This window comes from Ceratotherium simum, chromosome 16 (genome assembly GCF_057802395.1).
Source record: "Ceratotherium simum simum isolate JZ-2026a chromosome 16, ASM5780239v1, whole genome shotgun sequence".
NCBI classification, from domain to species: domain Eukaryota; kingdom Metazoa; phylum Chordata; class Mammalia; order Perissodactyla; family Rhinocerotidae; genus Ceratotherium; species Ceratotherium simum.
The window spans coordinates 6950248-6976111 of NC_141915.1; the positions used below are offsets into that span (position 1 = coordinate 6950248).

At 38.4% G+C, this 25864-nt stretch overlaps 1 protein-coding gene across 3 annotated transcripts in view; it reads right to left on the reverse strand.

The window, feature by feature from the left end:
* MAP2K4 (mitogen-activated protein kinase kinase 4) overlaps positions 1-25864 on the reverse strand; it is a 128519-nt gene that overhangs the window by 61384 nt on the left and 41271 nt on the right. For all 3 annotated transcript variants that reach the window (XM_087440413.1, XM_087440412.1, XM_087440414.1), the window contains one exon: positions 3111-3285. In XM_087440413.1, coding sequence (XP_087296539.1) covers positions 3111-3285 — 175 coding nt within the window. The remainder of the gene's footprint in view (positions 1-3110; positions 3286-25864) is intronic.

Consider the following 25864-nt stretch of genomic DNA (forward strand, 5'->3'; position numbering starts at 1 on the left):
AGCCTAAAGTACCCAGCCAGAGCTGAAGGTCCTCCTTCCTAACCCTGTGGCAACAATGGCTTTGTCCTCGGCAGCCCTACGACTCAGTCATTCAGGCAGAGATAGACAAACCAATAGTATTACTCTCAAACACAGAAGAGAAAGACCTGTCTCCCCAGGCATGTGCAATTAAAACTGAAGGGTTAAAATCTTCCACATCTTAGGTCCTAACACAGAACCTCACTGGCAGCTTGGGGAACTGTCTTCAGGCCAAAGGTCAAGAAATTGTCGTAAGTATAACTCTTACATATGCTGTATGTTATCTTGCTGAATCTGATTTATTATATCCTGATTTTTAGATCACATGTCGGACATAATTATTTCTGGTAACTAAGAAGTCATCTTTTCAAACATTTCTTGTATGAGGCAAAATAAATTTGGGGAAGGGCTCCCTCACAACTAAAAATGAGGGATAATAAAAAAAATCAGGCTAATAGCACAATTCACTTTTGTACAGATATTGCAAGTAAATATTAAGAATAATTTCCAGGATAAGCTTAATATCTAATAAAGTAATTCTTCCATATTCCTAAAGTACATATTGAAACACTAGTATAGAGCTACTTCAAGTGTGTTTCTCTTTTCACCAACAGCAATGGAAAACTCGCAGAAGTGTGAACCACTGTCTCATAGTTCCTTTAAATCTCTACAGTCCTTAACAGAGCTAAACACAGTGGGTGCTCAGTAATTGAGCTGTCTACATGTAAAATGTCAAATTAACTCCTTAATCATACATTGCCTCCGTGTATGTACTTGTCAATCTAGTCTGTTTCTAAGCAATGAGGGAACAAACTCTCTCAGGTGTGATGAAAGGCTGCTTTTTCAAAGAGCCCAACAATAACTACATTTTAAAACTTGTAGTAGATGGCATATTTCAGTCATCAAATTGATATCAAATTTTAAAGTATATTAACGCAAAAACACTTATTCTTCCACTATTATATAAAGTCATGCAATCCAATGGTACGCCTCACCAATATGTTGATTGATATGTCATCTTACCCCCCTCCCCATGCTAAACTATCATGCTTGATCAAGAATTCAAGGTGATAAACAAAGGTAGACAGTATCACCTGGTGGGCCGAGATGTGACAGTTGACAGTATGTAGGTCCCATGACCACCTTAGAAGTATTCCTTAGAGTTGGGATTTTTAACAGCATTCCAACAGGGGCTCTCAAAATTAGGTCAGATTACAAATGGCGGACAACAATTTCCTATTTTCACTCCTAAATTCCCTCAAAACTTGAATAAGCATTACACAGTTCCAAATGTTATCAAATTAAGAAAAACTTTTTTAATGTCAAATGAAGCATCCTCCTTATTTACCTTTAAAACCTATTAACCATGGCTCAAGTCCGTCCAGATTACTAAAACAGATTATGATGCTGACCAACATAGTAAGGCACGCATAGCACAGAATGAAAAAAGCAGGACAAGTTATTTAAAAGTACTTTCTCTAGGATCTGGGAGAAACGTTTAGAACTTTAGTTATATAGGACAGCTTTCTCTTAAGACCCAGCCAAGTAAAAGTAGATGTCTTGCACAGATAGCCCATAAGGGCAATGCAACACACTCCAAAAGAGTCTAAATAAAATGACTTTCTTTCCACTTATACTGCAGTGGTACAAAATAAAAATAGAGAAAATCATTTCATATTCCAAGAAATACAGCATTTTATTTCAACAGATAGTTCAGAGCAGAAGTCCTAGCCTGTGCATCTCTGGAGGTCTATGGGTTATAAGCAAAATTTTGTATATGTGCATCTTCCTAACAAAAAAGTCTATAGTTCTCATCACACTGTAAAAGAAGTATGACCAAAAACAAGGTTAAGAACCCATAGAGAGAACTGTAAAATTTTTCCCCACCATTAATTTCTCATTAGTTTTACATGACACAGCAAAGAGAAACGCTCAACAAAACAGCAGGCTAAAAATTTGCAAAATAGGAGGCTAAAATTTTGGAGTACCATTTTGCTCACAATAAACTTCAACACAGGCAGCATTTTATACTAATACAATACAAATCCACTCCCAAAAGTCAAGTAAGAAACTGAGGCTCCTCCTCGCATCAAGCCAATTTAATAACTTTCAAAATAGGGGATTAACAGGAAGATGATTAGCTTAGACTGTCTGCAAACTCACTCTCAATACGTGCAAACTAGGACATAAATTGTTCCCACAAGAATTTTCAGTTTGATGAACATATAGCCATATCTTATTTTTCCCTTTTCTTTTTAAAATGCCCCCCCTTACCCCAACTGTCAATTTTCCTGAAATACCTTACATAGAGCAAATATCCGTTAAACATCCGAACAAACAAATGAATGGATTACAATTACATGGGCCCACTAGGAGTTGATGGAAACCATCAGTCCATTACAGGTACCAACTTAAGCCTGCCCAGTACAGTCTACGGGCCAATCTCCATTTCTGGCCATTCTTGATTTTTTTTTTAATGAACATATTAAGAGGCATGACACACACAATAAGGACAGAACGTGACAGCATTATCACAAGGTATGCATTTCAATACAGCTTTCAAACCAGGGAACAGGGCAGTACTGAGTGGAGATGAAATAAACAAACAGAAGCCGAGCCGGTCAGGACCGAGTAAGGTTGAGGTTAGTGGCAACAGCATGTGCGTGGTTTCCAGGAAACCTTCAGTAAGACTGCTGTTAGCCCTAGCCCCGCACCTTGCCCAACCCAGTGTGCTGCCTCTTCTTCCAGCTCCCCGCCTGGCTCAGTGCAGCACTGCCCTGCTCCCAGGGTGCAGCCTCCCGGCCTGAACTCACCTTGGCAGTAGAAGGGCCTGAAGTTTAAAACCTGTTAATGCATCATGCCAAAAGTGCAGCGAACACACGCACACTTCACACACGCATGCTTCCAGAGACAGAAAACGCGCCACCATTAAGACCACCTCCATACAAAACACCCTAAAAGAATTTGAAGAAACAATTTCATAAACACCCAAATTTACCACAGAAGTAAGAACAGAACAATAGCAGTATTACTGCACCAAGAAATTGCACCTAATGGATTAAAGTGCCAAAATAATTATGGGCATCACCTACTTTAACTGCCATTATTTGCCCACTTGGTTTGTGGACCATTTTGTTGACGGAACCATAAGCTCCTCGTCCAATTTCTCCAAGGTCTTTCAAGTCCTCTGCAGTGAAATCCCAGTGTTGTTCAGGGGAGATCTTCAGTTTTCCTGACGATTCAATGCTGTGTGTTCTCAGTCTCTCTCTGTTAAAATATTGGGAAGCAATTTTTCCACATTTTAAATAGGTTTTGACTTTTTTCTTTTAGCTAGCACTGATTAATGCACGGGAAAATTTGTTTTCTCATTTACTGTAGAAACTAATTCTGCAGACCAGTTTTCATTTCCAAATATAAGATCTTTGTCAAACTTTGCAAAACTGCATTATCAAACGCAGAATCTCAGGAGCTATAAACCTCATTTCCAAAAAGTTCTTATCCTAGCTTACCAACGTTAATTATTCTAGGTTCTCAATCCCTGGTACAGCTGTTTACAAAGTCTGCTGCACATCAGAATCAACTGGAGAGATTTTAACAATCCCAATGCCCAGGTATCATGCCATCGCAATTAAATTAGAATATCTGGGGATAGGAGTCAGAACACAGTATTTTTAAAAATCCCTGGGTGATGCTACCAAAGTTTGAGAACCAGTCCCTTTGTATACTGCCCTGTTCACATTAATGCCATGCTGAGGTGGGGGGATAGTTAAAGGAACAGCCAGCTGTCTCTAAGAGGAAAACTGTCACATGCCAGTCAAAATTGAACCGTTCAGCCCTTGTGCAATAAATGGAGCAACGAAGTGAAAAACAAATGATTCATGGACGAAAGAGCTCACTCGTTACAGCTTTTCATCAAATAAAAAAATCATCTCCAAAACTCCAGCCTGGAGGTCAGAGAACTAACTTCTAACCATGCTTGTAAAAAAGCGAATCCAATGAAATATATAAAATCAATCTCGTTTATCTCTTTCTCTCTCTCTCCCTCTCTCTCTCTCTCTCACACACACACACACTCACACACACTCCTGTGAGGAATGAACTGTACCAAATCAGAGAGTGCAACATACGTAAACAGATTCCATTGAGTATCATCTACATTTTTTCAATTTCGTATCAAATGATCAGAATCTCTTTTAAAGTCTAGTCTGGTGATATAAGCAAGAAATGTTTATGTGCTTGGTTATTTTTCTCTTCTTCCAAAATGTAGGAATGATTTCTCAGATTAATAGAACTGGTTTTTGTAGCTACTTTTAAGGTTCTCAAAATATTTATAATTTTAAAATTGCTCCCCCAGAATAATCATATATGATAGTATTAATAATAACCAAATTCAAGGGTATAGTTCAAAGATTAATATGCTTTGTCTAAATAAAAACTTAGTGAACCAGTATTTCAAATGCCAGATTCTCAAATCATAATATTAATGTCATAATTCCGGCTTTCATTCATACAAGTTCTTTTCAGTCTACAAAATACTTTCACCAATATTATTTATACTGTAGCATCTAGAGTCACAAGAAGCCCAGACAGAAATCGGTGGTCTGAGTGACCATTCAGGTATGGAGATGAAGCCTCAACTGACCTTTCAAGATGGAAATCAGACCTAGGCAAGTAGATCAGGCCCAGTGACTAATTTTCTCAGTAACTTTTTTCATGAAGTAGACCGATTAAGCCAGGAAATATTCTAACATGAAGAAGTTCCATGTATAATCATTACTTTTCTATGACAATTGGCAAGTAAACACCATCTCTATGGCTCAGTTTAATCACTGGTGAAACATACAGTACCGGCCTACCGTTGAGTGTACCTGAAAAAAGTTAATTAAAATTATATGTAAATTAGAAGCAACATTTTTAAAGCATTCACTAATTTAAAGGCTGTGGCAGACAGGCTCTCAGGTGACCCCATGATCTCCATCTTCCTAGCATTCACATCTTTGCGTAAGCTCCTCTCTCTGAGTGCAGATGGCACCTGCAACTTGCTTGCAACTAGTAGAATGCAGCAAAGGATATCCTCTCATGATTACATTGTGTTATATAACAGTTGTTGCTAGCTTTCCTGAGAAATGAAATGAATGATATTTCATTACTATAAAAATTTACAGGGGCCGGCCCAGTGGTGTAGTGGTTAAGTTTGCATGCTCCGCTTTGGTGGCCCTGCTGTGGCAGCGTCCCACATACAAAATAGAGGAAGATTGGCACAGATGTTAGTTAGCTCAGGGCCAATCTTCCTCACCAAAAAAAAAAAAAAAATTACACAATAACAACAGTTAAAATATTATCTATTACTTTAAAGATTATGTTTATTCTAGAATTATGCACTATCTCTGCTAATAGTTCAGCATACTGTAGTCTGCTATGTGGTCTCTGGATAAGGTCCTTTTTTCCTTTTTGGAAGTAAACAGATTGACAGACAGCTAAGGGATGTGGATTATCTTCTTAGGCTAACGAAAATGTTCAAAAAGTCAGTAAGGTGATAGACACATAACTCTGAACATACTAAAAGCAACTGAATTGTACAGTTTAAATGAGTGAATTGTATGGTATGCAAATTATATCTCAATAAAGCTGCTAAAAGAAAAAGATGGAGAGGAGAATGTGATGACTACCCAGAGTTCCATTTTCTCATTTAGACAGGAAAAGAATTATGAAAACCACAGAAAACCATGCTACAGTTATGCCATCACCAAGGTATGCTCATAGAGTCTTCATTCATACTGGGCTGGCAATCTTTCCAGTGAAACTGAATCAGTTTCACAGCTATTGTTTTAAGAGTTAGTCCAACTATGACGGCTTCCAAAGAAGGACTGTACACAGATACAGTACTATAGTGAATAGATCTGGAGGCCTGACCTGAACGTTTACTATTAAACTCTAGCTGCCAATCACTAAGGCAACTATACCAAGTGGCCAAAACTTTAGTTGCAGTTTTTTATCTTGAGACAAATTTGTCAAACAAGACTTCAGTGTTACTTCAACTAGACAGTATCAGAAATTCTCAGTCATTTCATTATTTAATTTCTTACCCCAAAATTAGTTCAACTTGACTCCACAAACCTGTAAGTTATCCCCAGTGCCTTTGCCCTATCGGTAAATAAGTTCAGCCTACAAACTTACATTTACTCTTATATTCCTTCTAAAGTGTATGTTAATTGCTCTGCATAAGTAATACTTAACCAAGACGTTCCACTATTCTCTTTGTTGGGTCCATTCAAGAAACGAGCAAGGGACTGAGGTTCCAAGTTTCAAACAGGAAAATAATCCCAGCCCCATTTCTAACCTTCTACATAGAAAAGTTCAGTAGAAAAAGTCCATAGAAAAATTAGTAACATTCTCCTTTGGATTTAGAGGTCTTTAACATGAAAACAAGTTTTAGTAGTCTTTGTTGTAATAGGACTTGTAATTAGACTATCAAATGATACACATTCCAGGGCCGGCCCCGTGGCTTGGCGGTTAAGTGCGCGCACTGTGCTGCCGGCGGCCCGGGTTCGGATCCCAGGTGCGCACCGACGCACCGCTCCTCTGGCCATGCTGAGGCCACGTCCCACATACGGCAACTAGAAGGATGTGCAGCTATGACAGACAACTATCTGCTGGGGCTTTGGGGGAAAAATAAATAAATAAAATCTTTAAAAAAAAAAAAAAAAGATACACATTCCAGTTAAAAAATCAGCTATACACATTTTTTAATGCCTACAGATCATAAATCTGAACTAAACAGTATATCTCTTGAATACAGTATTTGAAACGTTATGCATTTTTGGATAGATACTAACACCAGGGAAGCTGTTTAGATATAGATTGATGTTACCATTAAAATATTTTCTCCTATATAAAAGTAAGTAGAAATTTAATGGCAATAGTAAACTTTGGTGAAATCTACAGACATCAACACAAAGGATTAAAATCTAAAAAAAAACAATAAACCTTATTAATCGATTTGAATCAAATTTGAAAAATCAATCCATGGACATAGTATATCTTACCACCAAATTTGCTGGTTAATATAAATAGACTGGGTGTCTGTCCCATGTGGTTAATATCTTCATGTTCCTTTTCAAAAGACTACATTCCCTGGCTTTTTAAAGGGATGCCATTCAAATAACTGGAAAATATCAAAGATTTTAGGGCTTACGTCTCCCAACTGTTTAAGGGAACACTTATTCCTCCCATGCCTCATCTTTCCATGCAGAGGGATCTGGTCTCCCAGCTCAGCCCTTACTGGCTGATGAGTGAATATGGAAGAAGAAACTGAACACACTCCGTTCAATTCCTCTCTTTTGAAGCTGGCCTGCATACAGAGAGGGTACATACACTCTGGCTGTCCCTCAGTCATGCCTTATAAGAGGCTGCCACTCATGGGGCAGGTAAGTCTAATTATTCGAGGGCAGAGGGAGTTAGCAAACTATTCTGGCCTCAAATGTAGAGCTATATTTCCAATTTTATCAAGAAAAAGATGAATCTTATCATCTCCGTCTGTCTGGCTCCTGCATCTCTCTCAATTGGTTCCAAGCACAAATGGAAAGGAGGCTGTTTCATTTTTTACTAGACTTTCATATAAACAAGACCCCAAAATTTTAACAATTCCTAGGGTTCAAAGAAAATAACACAATTTCAATGTGACCTAAGGTCTTCCAGGCTCCAAGAGTTTCAGAGCTATGTAACAGACCCTATAATCTAAAATCAATTCCCTTTTGTCCCCTTGTAGAAGTGCAGAGAAGTACGCAAGACAAATATTTTCGGTGAAACTGAGTTATACCTGTAGCTTCAAAGTGCTGGTTTATTCCATCCCTGGAAAAAGTTCGCCAAGAATCTCAAGGGCAACGAGGGATCGTGTGCAATCTACTAATTGTAATTTCTGTCCTAAGATACAATTTTTCTCCTAAACTATATAGGAGGCCTAGGAAAAAAAGAATATGAATAGTAGAAAACATACTCATTGCGAAGATTAGGGAAAACTAAAAACCAGCAGCAATGTAAAGTTGCCATTATTTGTTGGCAGATATTTACCTACAGTTATAGTCTTAAAAGGAAAAAAGGTTCCCTGACTTCTCTTTGGGATATCACTTTCTTGAGAATAGGGACTGTATTTTATCAGAAATAATTCCTAAATATCACTCATCTTTCCTTTCATAATTTTCTATGCATACTTTTATACAAATCATCCTTGGCTGCCTTCAGTGAACACTCCACAGGGTTCCAACTCCAAGCCCCTGATTATCAACCCGGGAAACTCAGCCAAGAGCCCCTGTGACAGTTACTACCAGCTGCTACCCAACATCCATTCTCTTCTCCTTTTTTTTTCTTTTTCTTTTCTTTTTTTTTTTGTTTATTGCAGTAAAATTGGTTTACAACATTATATAAATTTCAGGTGTACATCATTATACTTTTATTTCTGCCTGGATTACATCATGTCTCTTCTCCTTCTTAATGGGATCTTCTTTTATTGGGGGCAGCAACACACTCAGCTAAAATACTTCCCAACTGTGGTGGACTGAACTGTCTCCCCCTCAAAATTCATGTAAAAGTCCTAACCCCCAATATGACTGCACTGGAGACAGGGTCTATAAGGAGATAATTAAGGTTTAATTAATTAAGGTGGAGCCCTAATCTGATAGGATTAGTGTACTTATAAGAAGAGACATCAGAGAGTTGCTCACAGGAGAGTCTCTTCTCAACCTTCACACGTGCACAAAGAGGTCATGTGAGCACACAGCAACATGGCGGCCTCCTAACAGCCAGGAGAAGAAGCCTCACGATGAAACCAACCTCGTTAACACCTTGATCTTCCCAGCCTCCAAAACTGTGAGAAATAAGTTTCTGTTGTTTGAGCCATCCAGTCTGTGGTATTTTGTTATGGGGGCCCCAGCATAAGAGACTAAGACACCAGACTTCCTTGCACTTAGAGGCAGGAATATGAATGCAGTACTTAAAAGAAGCTGACTCAGCTGGAAGGAAGGTCTATTATTTTCTTTTCCCCCTTTCTCCTTCTGGTTGCCTGGAATGTTGGTGATGACTGGAGTTCCAGCCACTCTCAAGGCCCTTGAGAATGGAAACCATTACTGAGAATGAGGAAGCACAAAATTAAAGCACTCTAGAACTTTGATGCCCATGAAGCCACCACACCAACCACAGGCTGCCTATCCCCAGGCTGCATCTATGGAAAAGAGAAATAAACTATCTTGTTTAAGCCATTATTTGTTCTTGTCATTGTTGTTGTTTATATGCAAACAAACACTTTTAGTTAACACAGCCCCTAACAATATTTTATTTCCCAGTGATTCTCAAAGAAGGAGGCACTACCCAACACCCCGAGCATCTGGAAGTGATGGGAAGGGAGGGTACAGGCAGCTGTTTGGTCATCACAATGACTGGGAAGTGATGTGAGTATTTAGTGGCTGGGGGCCAATGATGCTAAAAGTCCTCAAATCCACAGACCAGTTCCAGACAACAGGCCAAAAGCACTTCCTTGAAGAAAACCCATAACTCTGGTGTCCCTGATTTCTTAGAGCCCATCTAAATCCCATAGCTAATAATTCTTGGTTCCCAGAGACTAGCAGTTCCATACCCTGGCAACACACATACACACAAACAACTGACACGGATGCTATGGGCATCCCCAAAAAGTGAAATATGTGTTAATAAATGTAACTTTTACAAAATATGCAAGATTAATATACAGTTCGAATCCATACAATATGGGCCTTATTAAAATACAATTCAATGTACAGAAGTTATTTTTTGAAATCAGGGAATTATCTTGTTACATGAAAATCTGAAAACTGTAATTTTTGAGCCCACATGTTTGCTCTGAAGTCTGTTCTGAGTACTTTCTCTGATTATTGATCTTCTGGATAGAAATGACTAATTTTTCCGTTTACTATTTAATACTGAATCATCACTACTATATTTTAATTGTCATTCTTTCATTGATCCAGACTAATCTATAAATTACTGAAATCCTACAGGTTACAAAAAAACCAAAGAACCGTGACATAATGCTCCAGAACATTAATGAGACTGGGCACTGAGAAAAGATTTATTTCCATCTACCGTGTCTAATAAAGCTGCATGGGGCTTTGTATATAGGTGGGTGGACTTGTTTTTTTGCGTGTGTGAGGAAGATTGGCACTGGGCTAACACCTGTGCCCATCTTCCTCTACTTTACAGGGGACGCCGCCACAGCATGGCTTGACAGGCGGTGCGTCAGTCCACGCCCAGGATCCGAGCCTGCGAACCCCGGGCCACCAAAGCCGAGCATACGCACTTAACCACTATGCCACCGGGCTGGCCCCCTGGACATGTTTTTTAAAGAAATACAGTGGCCCAGCCAAGGTTCCCTGGGAGAGCTCAAGCCCCCCCCTCCAGCCCACCCTCCACTCTACTAAATAGTGTTTGCTGTGCAAGTACAGCAGCAGTACCTGAACCTCTTTTTCCAACCAGTTACCTAGTCCTAAATCCCCCCTACAGCTACACAGAAAGAAGTTAAATAAAAAAATAAAAATCAATCATAATCCAGAGAAAACCACTATTAATAGTTTAGCATATATCCTTTATATTTTTCTGTACTATGTGTCTAGGTTACAAAATGAATCATCACACCTATTGCTTTACAGACTTCACTCAATATATTTGACGTATCAGTCATTCCACAGTCCCCATGGTCACTGTAACGCTGCAGAGCGAGTGGCACTGACTGAGCAGCACCATCAGTGAAGTGCCCACTGTGCCCAGTCAACAGCACCCTTTGCTCTTACGCCGACCTGAAAGGGGATTAGGGTTAGATCACTCTTTTAAGCTGCGTTTTGATTTATTACTCTTAGAGTTGGGCATTCTTAGCTATTCTGTGAACAAGTGTTTCTTCTTTAGTTAACTGCCTGAGGTAACACCACTGAGCCCTCCATGCTCAGGCATCTGTTTTGTTGTTGCTGCTTCTGCTAAAAAGTTCTTTATCTATTAACACATCTAACAACCTTTTGTCCTGTGTTGCAAATATTTCCCCATGGTGTTGTTTACCTTCCCATTATATTTATGAATTTATGTATGTAAAAAATTCGGTAACTTGTATGCTTTCAAACCAATCATTTCCTTTGTGTTTTCTTTGACCATTATGCAGTATCATTTATGTTCACCTCTGCATGCAATATGGACTTCATCCCACCACTGCATTTTCAGTTTCCTAGCAATGTCTTTTTTTCTCATCTATCAACCTTTTCAGTAATCCTGTTGCCTAGTCATCCAAATTTGTTCTCTCCTCAAGATTTTCCAGGGCCGGCCCTGTGGCTTGGTGGTTAAGTGCGCGCACTGCAATGCTGGTGGCCCGGGTTCGGATCCCGGGTGCGCATCGAGGCACCACTTCTCCGTCCATCCTGGGGCCGAGTCCCACATACAGCAACTAGAAGGATGTACAGCTATGACATACAACTATCTACTGGGGCTTTGGGGGGAAAAAATAAAATAAATAAAATCTTTAAAAAAAAAAAAAAAAAGATTTTCCAATCCTTTTTTATAAATGTCATGATTTCTTCTACTCTATTAAGAATGCCAACCATTCTTGTAAAAAACTATTTTGAATGCTGCAAAGTATATTCAGAGATGCTCTTTCTCAAAGTCATGAAGATATTGTTCCCTAGTTGCATAATTCCAGCTCCCATCTTAACAATGAGTATCAGTGTGGCTCTCAGGCTTGGGCTACTATGGAGCATCAGGAGATAGACTTACCCTCACACTTGAAACAACCAACAAAACAGACAAGATATATGAGATGGTCTTGAAGACACCAGACATCAGGCAACAAAGGGCGTTGAGCACTGAGAGAGAGGAAATACACAAGGTGAGCCCTACAACTGCCCCCAGCTTACTAGGGGGGAGCCTGGAGAGAGTTCACAGACTGTGATGCAGGGAGCAAGGGATCCAGGCAGATCCTGGCCGTATCCATGTGTTGAGGAGATGGATCTAGGAGTCTAGGTAGACCATGGTAGCCAGAATTCACAAGGCAGAGTACCAGATAAGAGAGAGCTGCACAGAAAGAGAGAAAGAGAACTCCAAACATATGCAGATGGCCCTCCTTGATCAGCCACACTTATAAGGAACCTACACAAGCCTGAGGAAAGAACCACCCAAATGGATTAGAGGGAACAATACCTGGCTCATACAACAATTCCTGTTCCTGTCCACTAGAGTGGAAAACTCCATAATTCATGGAGAATCCAGTAAAGTACTTAGAAGGATCTGGTCTCTATACCAAAGCTAAAAAGCAAGACCCAAAAGGATCAAACTATTTATAAGTAACTTGACCAAAGAACAAAGCTCAAAAATATTATAGGAATATAAAAACATCCACCACCAATGTCTGGCATGCAATCCAAAATCACCAAGTATGCAGAGAAGCAAGAAAATATGACCCATAATGAAGAGAAAAATCAATCAACTGAACTTGACCCAGAAATGACAGAGATGCTAGTATTAGTAGACAAAGACAATGAAAGTGTTTATTACTGTATTCCATATGTTCAAGAAACTAAAGGATGGAGAGAACATGTTAAATAGACATGGAATATATTTAAAAAAAAGAACCAAATCAAACATCTAGATATACAAACTACAGCAGGGCAGGAGGAAACTCTTGGGGATGATAGAGATGTTCATTATCTTGCCTGTGGTGATGGTTTCACAGGTGTATACATATGTCAAAATTTATCAAATTGTACACTTTAAATACATGCAGTTTATTATACATCAATTACACCTCAATAAAATCGTAGAGAGAGAGAAAAAGAGAGAGGCAAAAGACTGTCCTTGGTTGGGCCTCACTCTTCTTGTGTGAAAGGGATTTGCCTCTCACATGTGAAAGGCAAGTCTATAGTTTGAGACATCCAGGACTCAGTGTATTACCAATTAGAGCACTCACTGCTCCAATGGCCAATTCTCCTATACCTAGTCTCCTTGTTCTTTAATACCACACTCTCAACTGACAGTAACAAATACAAAAATACAATTCTCAGTCTACATTGCTACTACAGTCCTTCTCTATGTCCACCTAAAACACTACTCATAATGACCACAATCCCCAGATAGAATGTGTCTGCATCCATTTCTCCTTCCTCCTCCCATCCCTCCCCAACGTTATTTTCTGGTAGTTACCAGTGAGGGGGGAGGGAATGAAAGGAGATGAAGATGCTGTGTCTTTGAGACTAGCGGCTCAGATGGTCACCTTTCCTCAGGCAGTCTCTGCCGGTATGCTGTAATAGAAACCCTAGGTAAATTTTTTCTTTACTCTGGATGTTATTATTATTACAGATCCTATATAGACTTGAGCATTAAGTTGTCTTAATTTTGTGTTTCATCTTCGTTTCTTAATAAATATTTTAGACAGACACTGCTACTCATACATCATTTTGTACTACAAATCTGAAATTGCTTTCACATACTCAGAACTTTAGTTCCAGAAGCAAGTAAGTACCAAGAGTCTTAACTACTTTTCATTCATAATCTGTAACTAATTTTTAATACTATTACTATGTGAATTGTCTTTTAAACACATACCTATAAAATAACTACATTCTCAAGCTTACTTTTCTTATTTTGGGGGACATTTATCCGAACAAGTTAATGAGAGAAAAAGATTTTATAGAAATAAATTTTACTAAGAGACATTTAGGAACACATTTCTAACTATATAATATACATACTTGAAACCCTTATAGTGCTTACATTTTAGCTTGTATGAACTATGATCAACTAGTTTAAACTTAATCCCAATCTAAGATTTAAACCTTATCTCATTCTATTTCCTCATGTATACTCCAGATGCCAACAGAAAAATAAAAAGTTAAAGTCTAATTATAGTTGAATTTGAATCTTTCTGTGAAACTATTTAAGCTTAAGCATACAATACACAGGGGGCACTTACTGCACAAAATATTTTGTTAAAGGAAGAAAACTTTCATTGCCACAGCTTCCTAAAATCTCAATTTGGTGTTCAGGATAGACACAGTCACAGACTAACAGAATTTGATTAGAAAGGAAATACAGATTTCATCCAGTCTTGTCCTTCAGGAAACTCTGCCTGAAAATCCCGGATTGGGCTTAAAATTCCTCCTCTGTACCCATTATGTTGAAATCAAGAAACACCTAGTCCGTGGCAAATTCCTAATCTACAGTCCCAGTAACATTTTTTAATAAGTATTTTAGGCTAGTTTGGTACTGCTTATTCTTGGTGAACCTAATTTGGGTTCACTTCTAACAGCTTGTGCTAAATTCTTCTGATGATTATCTCCATAAAGTCTAAATCAGAGGTTTCATTTTAAGGTACAGAGGTGAGGATACAGGCATTAGGCTAGGATACCTTAAAATACAGAATTAGGAGGGTTTTCTCTGCTGCTCCAGCATCCACACTGGAACCCCCTGCCTATTAACATGATTCTTCACCATGAGCATGTATCACTTAAACATTTCCACATATACCCAAATAAGCTAAATGAAACTTCCAAGGGATGCAAGGATAGATATCTACTATCCCTACTACGACTTACAAACGTGCTGAGATGATGAGGAAACATCACAGATCTCTCCCTGCCTAGGCCGATACTCCCATAATGATACAGAGGTTCTCCAACCAGAGTCAAGTCTCCAACTCAGCAGTCTATACGCTGGTGTACACATTCTACATTGCCACTCTCCACTCATTTATGAACTACCTACTTCTAATCCTATACATATTTCCCATTGTCATAATCTAGTCATGAATCTAATCTCTCAAAATTCTGATTCTCATTTTGGTGCCAACTATCTTTCATTAAAATTCGAAATTCACTTGGTTGTTTTTTGGGGGTGGGAGTTGAGGAGAGACTGACAGAGACATGAAGCGTTAGACACTGCTTATCAGTTTCCTGGGAATTTTTTGTACTTTTTCTCCTGTGAATATTCTAGTACTACCTCTACGCTGCTGCTTATGTTTGCATCACAGAGGCTGTCTTCTATAATTTTAACTATGCCTGTATCGCCCTGTCCTCGAAAAGTGAGTTTAATATCCTCTCCGGGAGGTCAACACGACTATTGCAGAGTACACTCTTCATAGGTTTCCAAAGGAAACTTGCCAGGAACTAGCTATTCTTAACATAGAATGTGGTCTAAGAAGCCAAAACCCAGTTCTTCAACACCATATGCAGTATGCTGAATTGTGGCCCCCACAAAAGCTATGTCCATCCAGAACCTCAGAACATGACCTTATCTTTACAGATATAATTAAAGATAAGGATCTTGAGAAATGATCACGCTGGATTAGGGCTGGCCCTAAATACAAAGATGAATGTCCTCGTAAGAAACAGAAAAGGAGAAGACAGAGACACAGGGAAGTAGGCCAAGTGAAGACTGGCAGCAACTGGAGTTATGCTACCACAACCCAAGGAATGCCAGGAGCTATCCAAGCTGGAAGAGGGAAGGAAGGATCTTCCTCTAGAGCCTTCCGAGGAAGCATGGCCCTGCCAACACCTTGATTTCAGACTTCTGGCCTCCTGAACTTCAAGAGAATTAATTTCTGAAGTTTCAAGCCACCAAGTCTGTGGTAGTTCGTTACAGCAGCCCTAAGAATCCAATGCACCATCTAAACCATGAGTCATCAAACTTTTTCTGTAAAGGAACAGATAGTAAATATTTTAGGCTTTGCTGGCCACATAGTCTCTGTCATAACCCAATGGGTGTGGTTATGTTCCAATAAAACTTTATTTACAAAAACAAGCAATGGGCCACATTTGGCTCAGCAGCTGTAGTTTGCTGACTAGTACATGATCTAAACGATAGCTAGTCACCTAAATGATAGCTACCATTTAAACGATGTAAATCCTATCTATTCAGTTTTCAAATCCTTTCTCTTTCAAATTTATAATTATGCTCTGGAAGATAAGAAACTCCACGTATCTACCCAAATCCTGGAGTTTTATGTCCAGAACTTAATCTCGAGATACATTTCAGGCTTTTTCTTGAAAATCCCCCACAAAGCAACACGCAGTGGGATTAGGGGTCTGGTACCCTTCCCTGACACTCTTATAGCTTAGGTAAATAATAAGTACAGTAAGAAGGCAGCACCTTGGGCATTTCTCATATCTATGTATCTTTCAGCAAGTAAGAGCTAATTGCCTTAACAGATTTCTTCTTCCTGGACATGAGAATTCGATTCCTCAAACTTGCCAATGCCTACTATTTTCCTTTCATAAATAAATATCTTCTTGTGCATAGAACCACCACCAGTAAGAACCTTTTATTACCTAATTAGTTTGAAGTGTGTCTTTTCCTCTTATTTCATTACCACATTCTTCCATTTCATTTATCTGGATCTTGATTTCCTCCCAATGCTATCAAGCATATCTTTCTTCTCAAGTTATTTCTTCCTTCTCTTCCCCTAAGCATCCTTGACTTTATCAAGCCAGCATATACTAAAATGCCTCAAGCTGTTTCACTCTCTTCTCAGCACATACATATAACTAGTAATCCTCCTCAGACAGGAAAATAAACATAACACATACCCTGCACACCACTGCAACTGTTCCTCTGTGTCCATACTGTTAGGAGCTCTAGACGAATACTGCTTTATGCATCCTTCTGCAATGCAGCTCTGTTAATTCCGGAAATTTCCACAGTAAACTCAGTCTGTCAGTTACCATGGAAACTGCCTGCTTCCTGGCACAACTAACAAAATGAGTATCTCTGCTAAGATATAAGATGAGGCAAAAGGAAAAACTGAAAAAAGAAAGATGTTGCTCAAACACTCCAAATATAAATTTTCAAATTCTGACATGTATATTCAGTGAACAGAAAGTCTCAATTATACAAATCTGCAGTATTTTGAAGTAGTACTGATTTATGAAGTAGAAAGCAATTTTTTATCACCAAGGAAAAGACCTATATTAGAGAGAACACGACAAACGTTCACATTTACATCTTGCTGCTATGGGTGGCATATTCCCTAAGAGCTGATCGTGTGTCAGCTGCACTCAAAGCCTACCATTAGAATAGTTTTTATGGGCTATGCTTCTTACCGAAAAGGTTAGGAAAGCTGCCCTAATTCAAGAGGTTACAAATCTTCTTAAGACTCTTTCCCTGTTTGGGCCCCAATCTCCACTGGTGGCTAAAACCCCATCCCCCCAAGTAGTACAAGAAATCAGAGTAGTGAAGTGTATCTCAGGAGTCTTCAGCAACAAAGCAAACTTATTAGTACCCTCAGAACATCAGACACAGCTGACCATCATCCCCCCACCACCCGCCCTTTGAAACAAAGCTTGGTTTCTATGACATCACATCCTACCGATGTGCTTCCTACCTCTCAAGCGTCTTTCCTATTTCTGCCCGTTACTCCTCTTTATCCCACCTCCAAATGTCATATTTCCTCAGGGTTCAGCCCTGGCCCCAGTTCTCTCATCAAGACACGCTCTCTTCCTAGACAACATTCTCATCTATATGGCGACAACTCTCAACTTACTATCTCCAATCTAAGTCCTCTTCTCTGGGCACCAGATTCCTATTTTCAACACCAGAGTGTGTATTACATTTATCTCGTTGATATCTCTAACAGGATACTCCACAGGCATCACAAACTTAACATCTCTAAAGCTGAACTCTAGCTCTTCTATGCGCCCTCATCCACAGATGTTTCATATCCAGTGGTCTCCATCTCAGTAATGGCAACTGAACCCATTCACTCAAGCCAGAATTCTGGAAGTCGCTATGAACACCTTCCCCTCTTCACCACCCACATTCAAATTATTATAATTTTCATTAATGCTACCTTCAAATCTCTTTGGAATCTGTTCATTTCCTTCTACCTCCACTGTCATCAACCTAATATCATCACCCATTATGTTTCAGCTACACTATCACAGCTTTACTCAGTCTCCCTAATTCTACTCTTGCCTTTCTCCTAAACATACTCCACACAGCAGCCAGAATAATCACTTTACAATGTAAATCAGATTGTCTCACTCGCCTGCTTATAATCCTTCCAGAGCTTCCACTGCACATTGAATATCATCCCAACTCTTCACCTACAAGGCCTTATATTATCTGGCCCATGACTACCTCTCCTCCCTGATTTTAAACCACCTTTTCCTTCCTCATTCAATCATTCTCCAATCAAACTGGCATTCTTCCAGCTCCATGAAAAGTTTAATCTCTCCCACCTTGATACCTTGCAATTTCAAATACATGCCGTTCCCTCCACTTGAAACACTCTTATGGGTCCCTTCCCCAAATCTAGTCAAAACCTACACAGGTTTAGAAGCCTTCAGTGGCTACCATCTCTACTCTAAATTAGCCCGTCTTTTATCCTCTCATGACATCTGTTCTTTTCCTTCAACAGCATGTAGACTATTTATAATTTACTTACTTCCTCACTAAATATCTGTGTATACCTCTAAACCTTAAGCTTCACGAAGCAGCAATCACATCTCTGTTTTTTAACATGAAATACCCAGTGCCCATTACAGTACCTAGTAGATGGTAGGCATTTAACAAACACTTGCTGAATAAATAACAGAATGTGTATTGGGTTACTTTGGTTTCTGACAGCTATCAGTTGCTCACACAGCTTTGATGCACTCCCTGGACTCCATGAGATATCGCTACATCCGTTGCTCAAACTCTCCTTTTTTTGCATCCATTCAAACCCCAAGATAAAGAGGAATATGCCTCATATCTGACTTCCGGAGCTCCTGAGTCACGAGAGAGGTAACAGTAACCATCTGTGTGAACCTGAGATGCTTTCTGTACCACTGGTCCTCAACCATCAGCAATTTTGCACCCCAAAGGTCATTTGGCAATGTCTGGAGATATTTTTGGTGGTTATAACTGGGGGAGCAGGGTGTTATGGCAACTAGTCGGTAGAGTTCAGAGATGCTGCTAAACATCTTACGATGCACAGGACAGCCCCCTACAACAAAGAATTATCCAGCCTAATGTCAATAGTGCCAAGGTTGAGAAGACACAGCTATTTCCACAGTCTCCTAAAATAGAAGAATGTGGGGCCGGCCCGGTGGCGTAACGGTTAACTGCTTGAGCTCCTCTTCGGCGGCCCGGGGTTCACAGGTTCGGATCCCGGACACGCACCGAGGCACTGTTTGTCAAGCCATGCTGTGGCGGTGTTCCATATAAAGTAGAGGAATAGGTTAGCCCAGGGCTAGTCCTCCTCAGCACAAAAGAGGAGGATTGGCCTCGGATGTTAGCTCAGAGGCCAATCTTCCTCACAAAAAACAAAAATAAATAAAATAAAATAGAAGAAGGGCCAAAAACTGCCAATCTACGAAGGCTTAAACATTTTTTAATCAAAAAGATACTGCATTTCACCAGCACAAAGTTGTTTTTTAAAACATTGTTTTAATTAAAAAATGAAAATAATCTAAATGGCCACCAGCAAGGAACTAGTTAAATATACAATACACCTATACAATGTAATGAAAAATATCTAACTCATAGAAAAAGAATAGTGTATATACTAATTTAGAAATATCTTCAACACGTACTAAGTGAAAAAAAAATTAAACTACAAAAGCAGTAGTTTTTTGTATAAATATTTTCAAGGATCTACATAAATTATATTTTGATTATTTGAACAAGTTTTTCTTCAAGGACATATTACACTTAATAGGGTTTTATTTTTAGAAAGAAATATTAGGGGCATGAAGCTTATTTCTTTTTTTTTGGTGAGGAACATCAGCTAACATCCATTGCCAATCCTCTTCTTTTTGCTGAGGAAAATTAGCCCTGAGCTAACATCTGTGCCTACCTTCCTCTATTTCGTATATGGGACACTGCTACAGCCTGGCTTGATGAGGGTGCATAGTCCATGACCGGGATCCGAACCTGTGAACTCCAGGCCGCCGAAGCAGAACGTGCAAACTTAACCACTAAGCCACCAGGCCGGCCCCAAAGCTTACTTCTTATAACTTTCTGTACCAACTGAATTCTCTTACCAGAAGCGTGTATTACTCATTTTTTAAAGGATAACATGAACTATCTGGATGGTGGGATTATAGGCCATTTCAGTTTTCTTCTTTATACTTTTCTGTATTGAAAAAAACACTAGTAAATGTTCTTTTTAAAGCATAATGAAGACATATTCCCACACTTTTTTTCGGGACATCCAGCTACTCAGAGTTATACCATACCTGATGTGACTTGACAGATGCTCTAGATTAATCCTCAAAAGATATTTGATAAACTTAAGAATTTTACTCTACGTTTCTTCAAACATCATGACAAGGGAAACCAAATGGGCAGAAATAAAATTTGTCACAATATTGTTCTACAGGCATCAGGGCTGAATTCAATAAAAACAGTGTTCATATACTTACCAAGTGATTGCTGAAACGCATAGGTGCTTTGAGAACAAGGACAGAAAACCACAAGTACTGTTCAGTCACAGTAAATAATATGCTCACAACTTTTATTGTTTTTATTCTGGTTTTTTTTAACTGAAGTATCATTTTGATATAGTGAAATGCACACATCATAAGTATACAGTTGGATCAGTTAACAAATGCATACACCCTTATATCTCACAATCCTAACAAGACATAGAACATTCCATCACCCCAGAAAGCTCTCTTGTGCCATTCTTGTCATTCCCTTCCAGAGACAAACGCTGTTCTGATTTCAATCACCACAGATTGGTCTCGCCTATTTTAGAATTTCACATAGACAGAATCAAGCAGTGTGTTCTCTTGTGTCTGGCTTCTGCTCAGCATTTTTGGAGATTCATCAGTGTGACTGCAGGCATCAGTATTTTGTTCTTTTTTTTATTGCTGAGGAGTATTTCATTGAATAATATACCACAATTTGTCTATCCATTCTTCCATCATTGGACATCTGCCTTGTTTCTGGTTTGGGGGCTATTACAAATGAAGTTTTTATGAACATTCATATGAAAGTCTTTCTGAGGACATTTTCATCTTGGGTAAATAACAAAGAGTAACATTGGTGAGTCATGGGATAGACATATGTTTAACTTTATAAGAAACTATCAAAGAGTTTTCTAAAGTGGTTGTACTATTTTCTACTTCTTCAACAATATATGAGAATTCCAGTTACACAAGATACTTGCCAATATACTGTGTGGTCTTTTAAATTTTATCCATTCTGGTGGCTATGTGATGGTGTGAGACAATAGAAAATATATCTTGGTCTCTGCCCTGGGCTCTTGGCACAGAGCTCCTAAAACTCTTGTAATTTCCTAAGTGATAAGAGCTCTAGGAGCATCTTTTGTTCTAATGAGGTGACTCTAGGAGGGCTCCTGGATGGGGGCTGGTCACCAGAAAGACCAAGCCGTGATTAGAAGCTTGGAATTTTCAGCCCCACCTGCTATCCGCCAGAGAGGGGAGATGGGCTAGAAATGGAGTTAATAATTGATCATGCCTACATGGGCAAGCCTCCATAAAATCCCAATAGTAAGGGATTCAGAGAGCTTCCAGGTTGACACCCACACCAAGAGGGTAATGCACCCCAGCTCCACAGGGACAGAAGCTCCTGTGCTCGGCACCCTCCCAGATCTTGCCCTATGTATCTCTTCATTTAGCTGTTCATCTGTATAGCAGTAAAGGAGACTCACAGGAAAGAAACACACAGGATAAAAACCTGAGGTTTTTTCCTTTACAAACGGTATCTCCTTGTGATTTTTTAATTTGCATTTCTCTAATTACTAATGTTGTTAAGCATGTTTTTCATGTACTTATTATCCATTCCTATACCTCCCTTGTGAAATGTCTATTCGTCTTTACCTCATATTTATAATTGGGTTTTTTTTGTGTGTATATACTTTGTCAGAAATATAAACTGTGAATATTTTCTCCCAATATGTAGCTTGCCTACCTATTTTCCAAGAAACCTTTGATGAACAGAAATTTCTGATTTTGGTGAAATCCAATTTATCATTTTTTAATGGGTATTTCTTTCTTTGACCTCTCAAAGAAATCTCTGCCTATGCCAGATCACTAACTTATTCAGATATTTTCTTTTAGAAGCTTTATAGAATTTTTGCTTTTAAGTCTACGATCTATCTCAAACTAATTTTTGCATGTGAAGAAGGAATCAAGATTTATTCTGTTCCATAACTTTTTCCAGTTGTTCCATCACCATGAAAAGTCTATCTTTTTCCCTACTGAATTCTACAGGCATTCTGGTCGAAAATCAATTGACTGTATGTGTTTTTGTCTATTAGACTTTCTATTCTATTATACTGATCAATTTGTCTGTCCTTAATGTCCTTCCACAAAGCCTTAATTACTGTAGCTTTATAGTAAACCTTGAAATCAGGTAGCTTGAGTCCTCCAACTTAGTTATTCTTTTACAAAATTCTTTTGACTATTCTAGGTCCTTTACATTTCCATATAAATTTTAGAATCAATATGTCAAATGATATATATATTTTAAAGTTTGCTCAGATTTCATTGGGATTACACTGAATCAATAAACCAATGTGGGAAGAACAGACATCCTAGTAATATTATACCTTCCAATCCATGAGCATGGCATCTTGATCCATGCATTTAGGTCTTGAATTTCTCTGCAATGTTTTGTAATTTTCAGTATAGAAGTCTTATGCATTTTTCATTAAATTTATCCATAAGTATTTTACACTTTTTCATGCTACTAAAATCATTTTTTCAATTTCACTTTCCAAATATTTTTTTGCTAGTATTTTTTAATTGATTTTGGAATAATGATCATGTATCTTGTGATCTTGCTAAAGTCTCTTAATAAATCTAGTAATGTTCTGTAAATTAATTAGGATTTTCTACATATACAAAGATATTATCTGTAAAAATAACAACAACACTATTTTGCTTCTTTTTCTCCAATCTTTATGTGTCTTTTAATTCTTTTTCTTACTTTATTGCAGTGGCTAGGAACTCTGTTATAATGTTGACTAGAACTGGTGAGTGCAGACATTCTTGTCTTGCTACCAATCCTACAGAGATAACATTAAGCCTTTTGCCAGTAAGTATGATATTAGCTATAGGTTTTTCATAGATGTCCTTTAAAAAGCTGAGGAAGTTCACCCTCTTTTCCTACTTTAATGAGAACTTCTATAATGGATGGATATTGAATGCTATCAAATGCCTTTCTTGCTGCATCTACTGAAATGATTACACGATTTTTCTCCTTTATTAATGTAGTAAATTATATTAATAATTTTCAAATGCCAAATTAAGATGAATCCTATTTGGTTGTGACGTATTGTCCTTTCTATATACTGCTGGATTCAATTTGCTAATATTTTTGGGGGGATTTTTGAGTGTATGTTCATGAAGGATAGTGGTCTATAGTATTCTTTTTTTTACAATGTCCTTGTCTAGTTTTGATATCAGGATTATGCTGACTTAATAAAATATGGTGGGAAATGTTCCCTACCCCTCTATTTTCTGAAAAAGCTTGTGGAAACTTAGTCTTATGTCTTTTAGTGTTTGATAAAATTTACCAGGATAACCATCTGGGGCCTCAAGTTTCCTTTGTGTGAAAGTTTATAATTACAAATTCAATTTTTTAACAGATATAGGAATATTCATATTTTCCATTTTCTTCTTGGGTCAGTTTTGATTATTTACATCTTTCAAGGAATTGGTCTGTATCACTCAGGTTATTGGATTTATAGGCATAAAGTTATTTATTGTATTTCCCTATTATGCTTTTATTGTCTGTGGGATCTATAGTGATATCCCCTCTTTCGTTTCTGCCAGTGATAACTTGGGCTTCCTCTTTTCTTTGATCTGTCTTGTTAGGGGTTCATCACTTTCAATGATCTTTCCAAGAAACAACTTTTGAATTTGTTGATTTTCTCTATTATTTGTCCATTTTCTATTTCCCTGATTTCTGTTCTTATCTTCATTATTTCTTTTCTTCTACTTACTTTGGATTTCATTTGCTCTTCTTTCCTAGCTCCTTAATGTTATTCATTACTCTTTCTAGTGATTCTGTGTTTGTTCCTTGCCTAGGCATTTAAATATCTGGGAGCAATAAAATCACATTTTCTATTTCTTTCTGATTCATTCAGAATCTATAATCATTCCTTCAAATGAGTTTAATTCATCCCATTTCTTTTTTTTAAATTCCTAAATTAAGAAACAAATATTTAGGGCCAGCCCCGTGGCTTAGCGGTTAAGTGTGTGCACTCCGATGCAGGCAGCCCAGGTTCGGATCCCGGGCGCACACAGACGCACTGCTTCTCTGGCCATGCTGAGGCCGCGTCCCACATACAGCAACTAGAAGAATGTGCAGCTATGACATACAACTATCTACTGGGGCTTTGGGGAGAAAAAGGAGGAGAACTGGCAATAGATGTTAGTTCAGAGCCGGTCTTCCTCAGCAAAAAGAGGAGGATTAGCACAGATGTTAGCTCAGGGCTGATCCTCCTCACAAAAATAAATAAATAAATAAATAAAATAAAATAAAAATAATAATAAGATATACTTCCCACAAATGTGGGGGAAAACTGAAAAAAAAAAAGCACAAAATCCCAGAAACGGGGAATCAAAATCAGGAGTAACATAGGCATTTACAAAACAACGGCAAGAGCGTGAAGCAGGGCTGACATGCAGCCGCTCCAGGTCACAGCAGGAATACGGGTGGAAAGATGGCTCTAAAACAGAAAAGAGCTGAGTGATCACCTAACGTATTTCATCATGTTGAAGAAGATTCACAGTGAATCATTAAATGAGGCAGTTATTAACTCAACGGAAAACAAATTTGCTCAAGAACAGTAATGTAATCATAGCGTGACTCAGTTGTTAATAATAAAAAAGAATACTCTGAAAAGATATGTTTCCCTTAAATAGTATAATTCCTTATTAATAGATAAGTTTCCAGAAACATGTCTACACTACAAAGGCCAAAGACTTCAATAATATTCTGAACTGAATCAGAACTCGACCTTGCTGCCTGATTAGAAATGGCTGGAAAACTCATCGAAAGCAACGAAACCAGACATTTCTTTAAAGAGCAGAACTTTGCAGTACTGTAGGTTAAAGAACCAGGTATACCTTTTAATGTCTGTCTAAGTTTCTGACTCAAGAACAAAGATGATTTAAAACACCAAAACTAAATTCCTTTTTCGTAGACAAGTAACTCAACAGCATTTATCTTTAATTACTTTAAATAAATATTCCAGAATTAACATCCAATACCTTGGCTATAAACACCCAGCTCGAGAAGAATTACATTAGTGAATCTCCAAAGGTGGGGGCCACAGAGGGAATCAGGTCAACTACACCTACTACCACCACCCTCTGCTGGGAATCACTTCTCCAGTGAATCTCTGACCTAAGAAATGTACCACAACCATCAGATGCACTGAGGTAGAATGTGGGGCTGAGGAAGATTCAACACCTGTGAACTTTAAGAAGTATAAGTAATGCAAGCTTTAAAAGATTATCTCACACAGCAGCATTCACTATTCACTCTGGTCAAAAGGTAGAAACACCCAAATGTCCATCAACGGATGACCGGATAAACAAATGTCATATATACATACCATAAAGTATTATTCAGTCTTAAAAAGGAAATTCTGACACATACAACAACACAGATGGAGTACGAAGACATTATGTTGCATAAAATAAGCCAGACACAAAAGAACAAGTATTGTATAATTCCACTTATATGAGGGAGCTAAAGTAACCAAATTCATAGAGACAGAAAGTAGAATGGTGGCTGTAGGGGCTGAAAGGAAAAGGAATGGGGAGTCAGCGTTTAATGAATACAGAGTTTCAGCTTGGGAAAACTCAGAAAGAGTTCTGGAGATGGA